Source organism: Homarus americanus, unplaced genomic scaffold, assembly GCF_018991925.1.
Source record: "Homarus americanus isolate GMGI-L3 unplaced genomic scaffold, GMGI_Hamer_2.0 scaffold50924, whole genome shotgun sequence".
Taxonomy (NCBI): Eukaryota; Metazoa; Arthropoda; class Malacostraca; order Decapoda; family Nephropidae; genus Homarus; species Homarus americanus.
Genome location: NW_024718094.1, coordinates 565,921 through 577,871, shown reverse-complemented (window position 1 = coordinate 577,871; position 11,951 = coordinate 565,921). Strand labels below are relative to the sequence as shown.

Here is an 11,951-nt window from a genome sequence, read left to right as displayed (position 1 = left end):
GGGTGGTTAACCGTCACCTACAAATGTTCATTTTTTCGCGGAATTTTAAGTCGAGTGTGTCCTCACACCCGGCGGCTACTGTCAGTGTAATATGGCAACAAAAGTGAAGTGAGCCTATTACCGGATTAATGTATTATGTATGGAATGTCCTTATTTGGAAAGTTATCGTAAGAGATATTGAGAATATTAGTCCCCATAGCTGGGTAACAGTGATCGTGGCTCTGGGTAAACTCTCACGACTTGTATACGTCGCCTTCCCGTCGGTCAAACGTCGTATCAGGCTCGCAAGCGGACGTGTATGGCGGGGAATTGTGGCAGACTGGTGTTGTAACACAGTTTTGTTGTTGTACAGTCACTCACAAAAGTCCTGTTTCCTCTTCTCTTGAACCGTCAATCTGAAGTATTTATGTATGCAATTATGCATTAGTGTCTACTGCTTAAGGTTTACGAGTCTGAATCTTGGAGTTCGTGGTTCAAGAGACAGGACTGTTGTGGGTGTGTGTATATTATATTGCCTGTCATAATGATAACAGTAATAAGTGATAATTTGTTATTATTGACAACATGAATCATAGAATTATATATATATATATATATATATATATATATATATATATATATATATATATATATATATATATATATATATATATATATATATATATATATATATAATGAGAATGAGAGCGTGTTTAACCCCCCACCAGAATTTTATTTACGAAATAAAGTATATGTATTTATGTTTATTTATTCTGGGCCTTTGATATCAAACTTCAAAGTGCGTATGTGTGTGTGTCAGTCAGTATGAACTTTTCCCTACAGTATATGCCTATACATGTCTGTTTATATACCTGCGACACTGTGTGTGTATGTGTCCACACATCACCACACACCTCCTGTCTCCAACTTGCGGTCCCATGATATAAACATACCTCTGTCTTTATCTGTGTGTACATGAACCTGTGTATCCATGCATCCTCCACCTAAGAATCTCCTTTCCTCTCCCGACCACAGTTCCTCGCGGGAGGTGCGGAACTTGGCGGAGAAGGTGCGTCGCGACAAGCTGAACCGACACGTGACAGAGCTGGCCAGTCTGGTGCCTCTAGTGGCTGGGGCCGGGAGGAAGGTGGACAAGACCTCTGTGCTGCGGCTCGCGGCCAGTTACATCAGGATGAACGACAGTAAGTCTTTCTTTCCTTCATTCCTTACATTTTTTCTTTCTTTGTTTATTGCTTTGGTTCTATGTTTTTGTTTTCTTGTTTCTTTTTCCAGAAAGTTCTGAATTTAAGTATTATATTGCATGTTAACCCACAACCATCCCTCTCTCCTGCACATCATGTTACACCACAACCATCCCTCTCTCTTGTACATCATGTTAACCCACAACCATCCCTCTCCTGTACATCATGTTACACCACAACCATCCCTCTCCTGTACATCATGTTACACCACAACTATCCCTCTCCTGTACATCATGTTAATCCATAACCATCCTTCTCTCCTGTACACCATGTTCCACCACAACCATCCCTCTCCTGTACATCATGTTACACTACAACCATCCCTCTCTCCTGTACATCATGTTACATCACAATCATCCCTCTCTCCTGTACATCCCTCTCTCCTGCACATCATGTTCCACCACAACCATCTCTCTCTGTACATTCCTGTACACCACAACCTTCTCTCTGTTTACATCATGTTACACCAACCATCCCTCTCTCCTGTACATCATGTTACACCACAACATCCTCTCTGTCCTCATGTTCACCCACAACCATACATGTTACACCACAACCACCCCCTCTCCTGCACATCATGTTACACCACAACCATCCCTCTCTCAAGTACATCATGTTACACCACAACCATTCTTCTCCTGTTCATCATGTTACACCACAACCATTCTTCTCTCAAGTACATTATGTTCCACCACAACCATCCTTCTCTCTTGTACATCATGTTACACCACAACCATCTTCTCTCCTGTACATCATGTTACCACAACCATCCTCTCTCAAGTACATTGTTACACCACAACCATCCTTCTTCTCCCTGTACATCATGTTACACCACAACCATCCTTCTCTCTTGTACATCATGTTACACCACAACCATCCTCTGTCCACACAACATCATGTTCCACCACAACCATCTCTCTCCCTTACATCATGTTTTCACAACCAATCCCTCCTGTACATCATGTTGCATCACAACCATCCCTCTCCTGTACATCATGTTATCACCATCCCCTCTCCTGTACACACATGTTACACCTAACCATCCCTCTCTCCTGTACATCATGTTACACCACAACCACCCCCCTCTCCTGTACATCATGTTACATCACAACCATCCTTCTCTCAAGTACATTATGTTCCACCACAACCATCCTTTTCTCCTGTACATCATGTTACACCACAACCATCCTTCTCTCCTGTACATCATGTTACACCACAACCATCCTTCTCTCTTGTACATCATGTTACACCACAACCATCCTTCTCTCAAGTACATCATGTTACACCACAACCATCCTTCTCTCCTGTACATCATGTTACACCACAACCATCCCTCTCTTGTACATCATGTTACACCACAACCATCCCTCTCTCCTGTACATCATGTTACACCACAACCATCCTTCTCTCAAGTACATTATGTTCCACCACAACCATCCCTCTCTCCTGCACATCATGTTACACCACAACCATCCCTCTCCTGTACATCATGTTACACCACAACCATCCCTCTCTCCTGTACATCATGTTACACCACAACCATCCCTCTCTCCTGTACATCATGTTCCACCACAACCATCCCTCTCTCCTGTACATCATGTTACACCACAACCATCCCTCTCTTGTACATCATGTTACACCACAACCATCCCTCTCTCCTGTACAAGGTGAAGCGCAGAAGCGTTTACAGCGCCCAACAGGGAAGCATGCTAAGTTCATGCTTGCCTTTATGTCTTATGAGTTTAGGGCGTAGAAGCCTGAAGAGTCAATGGTTTATATCATCAAGTTATTGGAAGCTCCAACAACTCCCTGAATACGAATTCGCAACTTTCGACTTACAACAGGTACCTTTACTGCTAGGTGAACAGAGACTAATGGGGGCTATGAAGTATGTCCAAACAACTTTCACCGGCCCGGGAATCGAACCCGTGACATCTTGCTTGCGAGGCAAGAGCGATACCGCTTCATGTTTACTTGTTGACACGTGACGTCTGTTGACACTGGAGGTCAGGTGATGGTAAACAAGAGGGCGTGGTGTTGTCGGCACAGGTCTCCCTCTACTCCTGACAGAGGATGAGATTCACGTCAGTGGAGTATACAGTAGTGTGTGTGTGTGTGTGTGTGTGTGTGTGTGTGTGTGTGTGTGTGTGTGTGTGTGTGTGTGTGTGTGTGTGTGTGTGTGTGTGTGTGTGTGTGTGTGTGTGTGTGTGTGTGTGTGTGTGTGTGTGTGTGTGTGTGTGTGTGTGTGTGATTCCGTCAGTTTAGCTGTGACTCGGCTCATTATTTATTACGTAACGTCTCTCTCACTTAGTAATTGTATTATTATTATTCATACACACCGGCGCCACAAGAGAGTTAAGGCGGCCTTTTTTGAGACTTGATCCATGTGTGTTGTTGTTTTGGCTGTAACAATATAAAGAACCTGTGGACGATGTTGGGTTATGATATAATACTGGGCTTCAACAGCTATGGTCTTCAAGGGCCTATATGTTAGCTTAGTAAACACACAGGTTGTCAACAATTAACAGATAAGCCCAGCCCTCTGATTATGTTTGTTGAATGATAGTTAATTTAACTTCTACATGAATCAAATTTCTCTGGATGAGAGTCGGTGGTCACTCCCACTACAGTTATATTTCATAGGATAAGATATAATGTTTTATAATTTGGCCAGCCATTTGCTATCAGTAGGATTTACATATATCTGCTTTTGTGTCGACAGCAACATGAAAGAGTTCAGACAACGAGCAGAAGTGTCCATAATATATACAGTACTCTCAAGTAGCCTGGCTCTACGGAGTTGGGAGGCAGACGCTGTACAATATGAGTCTAAAACTAAATAAAAAAATCAGAGCAATCGGTCACTCATCTCCAAATATCAGCTTACTGCCTTAAAAAGTACCTGAGGTATCACCCGGACAAGGAAACGATAAAATAAATAAACAGATAAGCAAACAGGCAAAACCAAACTGAGCACCTCCTCCCCCCCCCCCAACCCACACCACACCACATGGTACCGGAATGAGGAAAGGAAGAAGGGGATGGGGAGGTTTCCAGTGGTGTACAATAACCTCGAGAGAAGTGCCGGGTCTGGATAGCCTAATCAGATAGTGTCAGAACGCTTACATGATGACCGACCCCCCGACAGGCATACATTAAAATAAATCAAGTTTCGATAGCGCATCAGTGAGTACAGTATGTGCGTGTGTTGCTAAGACCTAGTACCTGAACCTTCCTGGAGGAGTGAGCAGGTTGAGTCAGTACAGTACTGTACATTCACCCATGCAGGGTCTCGGCACACAAGGAGGTTCCTGCCATTAGATTTACACCTTAACCCCTTCAGTATGATGCATTTTTCCTGAGTACTATGAATCCGCCCATTGAGTCAAATATCTTTACCCCCGAGTACGACGACTTAACCCCCTAAGTACAATAACACTGTATTCATGAGATTAAGCCATCATACCCAAGGGGTTAACTGGAGCTGGGGAAAATGGATATAAATTTGCCCATGTAGGCAATGATGCGAAGTTGATTTGTCAAGGGTCCAAGGTTAAATTTTCTCGTCCTTCCTCTAAACTATTTGTTATTTCACATCTGACGCCTCAAAAACAGACTCCTTTAAAATCCCAGAATAACTTAAAACACAGACTCGCTTAAAACACTGAATCGCTTAAAACACCGATTAAAAGGGGGATTTTTAATGGTTCTTAACGCTGTGTACGGTAATTCATGTAACTGGAGGAGGTGTGGGAATGCTGCCTGGCTCACATAAAGCAGAGCAGCAAAACAAGATTTTCTTCGCAACTGGAGACTTGTTGACGCCTCCGAAAATCTCGTTTAACCATACTGTACAAAAATGGTGAGATAGAGAGAGAGGGGGGTGAGGTTGGGACACACAACTGTACACATCAGTTCATGCCCTGGTTAGATGTTGAATTTATCAGTGAAGGGTAATTATGTGTGTGCGTGTGTAGAGAACATTTGCTGTGTATTGAGGTAATTTGTGTGTGGAGAACACCTGCGATATATGGAGATAACCTGTTGTGTAGTTGCAGGTAATTTGGTTTATTGGGAATACATCTCATCTTGCGAACCCTTTAATAATCGGTTAGATGCGTTTTCACATCTCCACTTACACGAAGTCTTGAGAGACCGAAGGTGGGAAACCCAAGTGAGTTAATTAGCAAAAATCAACCCAGGGAAGTGCGGCTCATTACACATACACACTGAATCCGGTGTCCGTATAGAAACACTGGAGGTTAGGATTAGGATGAAGACTACATGAGTGACAGAAGTGCATGGCCACAGTTTTCGTGGGAGAAAAACGGAAACCATGCCTGTCTGTCCACTGGGGGAACCTGTTCAGTGACAAATGAAGGTTGAGCTCCGTCACGGATATCCTTGATACAGGTAGAGAAAGATAGACCACCCACGTAATGGTTGCTGGAACTATCAGGAGGATAAACGTCAACAGTGCCAATGATTGAAATGCCCAACAAGGTAACGCCGAACACTGATCAACTTTCTTTTTTTTCGGGCATTAGTCCGCCCGGGCACAGGTCATTTTTAATGACCCACATCAAAGCCTGGGGGGGAATATAATAAAACAATAATAATAATGATGATAATAATAATAAAATTAATAAAAAAAATAAATAACACTTAAAATAAAATATTAATAATACTAATAAATATATTTAAAAATAATTATAATAATAATAATAATAATAAAACTATAATTAAAATAAAAGAATTATGAAGAGTGAGAAACAATATATGTATGTTGTGTTGTCAAAGTAAGGGAAACAATTGAGACCCTGTAATTGTGTGTAAATGTGGCAGAAAGTCAGATGAGGAACCTGGGACCTGGTCACAATTTTCGTGATGCCATGTGGCAACAGGGTCTATCATTAGACAACGCATTATGCTTACATTACATGCTTACATTAGGACAGAACACATTATTTTCAACTTGGGTTTTTCAGAATTGGCACCTCATGTGGAAGAGGTGTGTGTGAGCCTGGCCTGTGTCACTCCACTGTATTAGGTATACCTGACACCACAGTCTACACGTGAAAAATTTTTGGCAGTATATGTCCGGAAAAAAAATCAGAATGTATATTATAATCATGTTTGATGGCGATGCGTCTGTATCAACTTCTACAAGACTACTGAGTACCACCCTGACATTGCCAAGACCCAAGCGGTGCTGTTTAATACAAGTTTGATCCCAACAGTCAAGCAAACGGAATTTCTCTCCAGTTCGTAAAAGACAAGTCTCACGACAGTGATCAGAGGCAAGTGTTAACAGAAAACATCAACACTGGCCAGGCAGAGAGGTGACCCACGCCGTCTAATTGCTGTCATTTTAATTTCACTGGTAAATTTAGGACCGGTAGTTGTAATGGACACAAGTACTGACATCCTGGTCACCCAAGCAGAGAAGTCTGGTGCAGTTAGTCGTCCTGGGTCATTGTGACCGACAATGGAAAGAAAAAAAATGGGGATGATATGGTAACCAAATGGACTGTGAAGAGCTACAGGAAGATCTCTTGTCAGCTTCAGGAGTGGTCAAAGGAATGGCTGTTAAGATTTAACCACGAAATGCAAGAGGATGCACCTAGGTTGTACCAACAGTAAGGAGACGTGTCACACGTCCCAGTGGGATGAAGAAACCGCATTAAAGGAGACCGAATGTGAAAAGGACCTGAGAGTGTATGTTGACAACGAACTGAAGTTATCGGTCCGTGCTCGTAACGTTCTTCAAAGGTGAGGTGGTTCCCTGTCTGGTCCCCGAGATATGCTAGACTGCCAGTTAATTGAAAATGTCCACCACACTTATGCTATAGGCGGGCACTAGGCGACTTGATTGAAGTTTATATCCAACTCAGAGAACAGTACTAAGTCGAGTATTCATACCATGAGTTGGCGGACGCCGCCCCAGTAGATGTAACAACCTAAGGTTGAAGAAGCCACAAGTTAAGAAAACTGTCAGAGCAAACTTTTTCTGAGTGTGAATTGTGAACTCGGGCGCAAGTGTACAGTAGATACATCCTGGAACCAGTACATGTCTAGTACTTGCCAACAGTGCGTAACTGAGACGTGACCGACCGCTTAAGCGGCAAAGGAGCTGATTAGTGGCGAGGGGCAGAAAAGTAAAAGTAAAAAGAGATTTTATCCGTGTTAAAGCTCCCTGAACCGATTATACTGGTATAATGGGAAAAGACGATTTTATTGAAGTATTTCTCATTATTATTACATTATTATTAATTATTCTTATTATTACATTATTATTATTACGTTATTATTATTATTATTATTATTATTACTGTTATTATCATCATTATCATCATCTTTCTCCTGCAGTTCTGTCTAAGGAGGAGGCCAGCGGTGTGAGGGAGGTGCTTCCTGGCCTACTGGACGCCCCCCTCTCCCACACACTCTCCCAGGTACGTCTTCCCTCCTTCATTGTTTCTACTTGTATTACCTTCATGCCTCCTACACCCGCACCTAACCTTAGTAATAGCGCACTTGCCTCTCATCACTGCTCCCGGTTCAGTCCACGGGTCGAATGTAAGAAGGGTGTTTTCTAGGAGTGTAGGACAAAAGCTCCCTAGGACAAGTGTAGGACAAAAGCTCCCTAGGACAAGTGTAGGACAAAAGCCCCAAGGACAAAAGCCCCCCAATACAAAAGCCCCCTAGGACAAAAGCCCCCTAGGACAAAAGCCCCCTAGGACAAAAGCCCCCTAGGACAAAAGCCACCCTGGGACAAAAGTCCCCCAGGTGAAATAATAAGAATTTTTAAAATAATTTAATTTTTTTTGCAATTTATGGACACTTCTCTAACGTAACCTAACCTTCGGGAATTCTACTATAGTTATAAAGAAGTATACAAGGAATGTTTATTAAATCTGCACTGACGTATGTTGTGTCTACTGGGGTAATTACTCCCCTGACATTCAGTGACCTCACTGGGCTCTAGGGTCACCTCAGTAAATACAGAATGAACATGAAGGTAAAATATGTCGTCTTTTTCTTTTCTATTTATTTAATAATGTTCTATATCAAAATTAAAAGAGTTATAATATTCTAATTATTTAAATTGTAATAATTTCATATTCAAATCTATATATTTTTAATATTTTTAATGACCCTCTCTTTAACATAAAAACAGGGAGCTTCTGTCCTATTTTGCACTTTTACTGAGGGGCTTTTGTCCGAGGGGCTTTTGTCCTCGGGGGCTTTTGTCCGGGCCCCGTTGTCTAATGTGGCCCATGGTGTGACCCTACCAAATTTAGCGGGTTCTCTCCAGGTCCACCGGTGTTCTTCTGTGCTAACATTGGAGAACAAAGTCATGAGAAACGAAGGAAGGATTAAGCAAGCTCCCGGCTTCCTTTACCACCAAAACTGTAAATTAAAAAAAAAATTAATATACCTCCCTCCCTCCCTTCACGTATTACAACGAACTATTAAGTTGTAAGTCACATCGACATTAACATTATTACAATTAGTATGATAAACAGCTGTATAATTAATATGCAACAATTTGACTTGAAACATACTATGTGCGGGCGTGCGTGCGTGCGTGTGAGTGTGTGCGGGCGCGTGCGTTCGTGTGAGTGTGTGCGGGCGCGTGCGTTCGTGTGAGTCGGTCGGTCGGTCAGTCAGTCAGGAAAATCGGCATATTTTGCGGCAACTGTGGACATCCTAGATTTCGAGTAGAAGTATTGATGAAAAATGATACTCATCCAAAAATAATAGTTATAGCTGGTATTTATAGAGGCGATGACACGAAATTTAAATCATAGAAAATTTTCTAACATCTCCGCAAACGTTAGTAGGAATAGCAAATATAAAATTGAAAGACGGGAATGTACGTAAACAACAGACATATAAACAATATTACAAAAAAATTATTATACATTTTATTACCTAGTTATGTGTGTTCATAATATTAATGGCAGCTGGGAGTTTACAAGCATAAAACAACACGCCTGTTAAGTTGGTCATCTGCGCGTCAAAATGCAAGTGAGTAAGTGAATTCTTTTCGGATCCTCGCACCTCACCAACCCCCTGACCCGACTTGCCATATTGTAAATATGGCATGAAAAAAATACACACTACAACAATGAAGAATGTTACCTAAAATAGGTAGTCAACATAAGTCTGGCTGAGATACAAATCGGTCATGTTAGAGTAAGAAAAAGTTACAGGATTCTTTTCAAAACAAGTTGAAATAATTCTCAGTAAATACACCAAATGATTTATTCTGCATATAAACACACTTGCTTTATCATAGCACAAACCGTACTTCCCATCTTGCTTAAATCCATCCCCAGATCTTGAACAAACGACAACAGATGAACAGGTATTTCAACCTCTGCTTGCTTCACATGCCATTCTTTACTCGCATCAACGAATCCGCAAAAAATAAAATAAAATAAAATACAAAATAAATAAATCTAACGATATGAAAAGATAAATATTTTGATATATTGTACTGCAACGTGATAGGAAATTTTAAAGTTAACAATTACTATTTTTAATTGTAATCTGTTACAGTACTCAAAATACGGTAACCAGGAATAATGGACCCGCATTAATTTCAGAAGATGAAGCCATTGTATTGTCTGGGGACCACTTGTCTCTGGGCCCCTGGATTCGCCACTGTAGCGGTCTGAATAAATGCTAAAAAAGCTGCTATTCCTTCTTCGCTCTAATACTGATTAATGTTATACATATACAGTAAGTAACGAGAAATAAACTTAGCATTAGTCAAGATCAAGGGGCACTGAGTGAAAGCCAGCCATTGCATTAAACCGTCTTTCTCTGAAAGAGGCAACATTGGTATATTAATTAGTCCAGTTCTGTGTGGTGACCGAGTTTTGCGAAAATACAGTATAATTTCTTTCCTTGTTGATCAAGTTTTAGCGACAGTATTCTTGGTGCTTGTGGTCTCAGCGTGGCCAGCACTTTCCTCGCGTGTTATATCACTATGTTGTGTTTGAAGCGCCAACTTGGAACATGTGTTAGCTAGACTTAGACCCGTGTTTGCTAGACCTGGACCTGTGTTTTCATATACAAGCGGTCGGTATGTTGTAGATAATGTTTGATTAAGTTTAGGTTAATCAAAGTTAGGCTGCATTAGGTTAGGTCAAGTTGGGTTTAATTGGGACTAAGATATGGTAGGTTAGGTTAGGTTGAGTTTTGTTAAGGGTAGAGTATAGGGTAAGTTAGGCTGGGTTATGTTAGGTTAGCCTGGGTTATATTAGGGAAGGTTAGATTAGGCTGGGTTATGTTAGGGTATAGGTTAGATGAGGCTGGGTTGTGTTAGGGTAGGTTATTTTAGGGTAAGTTAGATAGGCTTGGTTATGTTAGCGTAGGTTGGATTAGGCTGGGTTATGTTTGGGTTGGTTAGATTAGACTGGGTTATGTTAAGTTAGGTTAGGTTCCGGGATTAGTGACAAAAGCTGGGAGGGGGTAGACTGTCGGAATGCCTGGCACCTACTGTACGTATCCGCCTGGATGTGCTCGGAATTTAACATCTATTCGTTAAGCTTTAGTAAATTATTGCGATTGTATTGAGTACTGTGTAATTTGTGTTGCAGGCTATCGGGGGGTTCCTGTTGGTGGTAACCTCAACAGGGAAGGTAGCCTATGTCGCCCAAGCCATCGAGCACTTCTTTGGACACACGCAGGTAAACACTGTCATTGTTTACTGGTTCTCTGTTTTTAAGAGTCACGGTTAGATTGAAAGACTTTGGTCGCCAACCTTCTTCTTTTTTTGTGGGGAGTAGCCCACCCGTACACAGGTCATCGATCCACGACGGGGCCGTGGGTGGGGCGGAAAAAAAAATAAAAATTAGAGAAAATTATTATGTTAATCTCCCCCTCTCTCTCTCTCTCTCTCTGTGGTTTAACTGTCTTTTCATTATCCTTCATAAAAAACGTAGACCAATTTGTAGGTGACCATCTCGGGTCCTAGGTGAAATTGCTACACTTAGGTGGCGTCACACTGGCATTCTTTCGTCTTTTTTTTTGTCAACTTTCAGAAAAGCCTCCAACTTCTTGTGCACCGTCACACAGGCGTTTAGAACCAACTCGCCAGGTTCCCTCGTTCGACAACTGTCAACAAACTAGATGGATCCAACTGACGAAGAAAGCCCAGCAATTCTATTTTTTTTTTTATGAAGAGTCCTACTGATCCCAGAGACAGCGGCGCTGCATTGTCTGGTCCACCAAGAACTCCTAGGAGAGGCGTGTCCATACTTGGGAAATTATTTCATCTGTTGGCTCCGTCATGATGTTATTCCCGCGTGGTCAAAATGTAAACAACAAATTAAATTTTTTTACCTTTTTAAAATCACGAAAATAAACATAATAAGAGTAATCTTGGGAAGAAGAGTAATAATTAGCTTATAATTTTAGCGTTATATTTTAGGTATTTTTTTTTTTTAACTTCAGTGTTTGTAGTATCAATTATAGATCTGGAGTTGACTGGTAAGTTGTACGAGTTGTCCAACTTGTTGGTGCAGCCAACGACAACTCCGACAATTCGTGAAAAAAGTTGATAGTAGAAATACTGGTGTGATGGTGCATCTTCAATGGATTTTGTATTCAAGAATTAGCAAGTAAAATCTTGATAAATAATGCCATTAATAGACTGTCTCCACTGAAGTTATGATGTTATTACTGCACTTCAACATC

The 11,951-nt window shown here is 41.4% G+C and overlaps 1 protein-coding gene across 1 annotated transcript in view; it reads left to right on the top strand.

Annotated features, from left to right (window-relative positions):
- Window positions 1-970: 970 nt before the first annotated feature.
- LOC121859169 overlaps window positions 971-11,951 on the top strand; it is a 42,363-nt gene continuing 31,382 nt past the window's right edge. Inside the window, exons 1-3 of the mRNA XM_042355919.1 lie at window positions 971-1,181; window positions 7,611-7,693; window positions 10,853-10,942. Coding sequence (XP_042211853.1) covers window positions 971-1,181; window positions 7,611-7,693; window positions 10,853-10,942 — 384 coding nt within the window. The remainder of the gene's footprint in view (window positions 1,182-7,610; window positions 7,694-10,852; window positions 10,943-11,951) is intronic.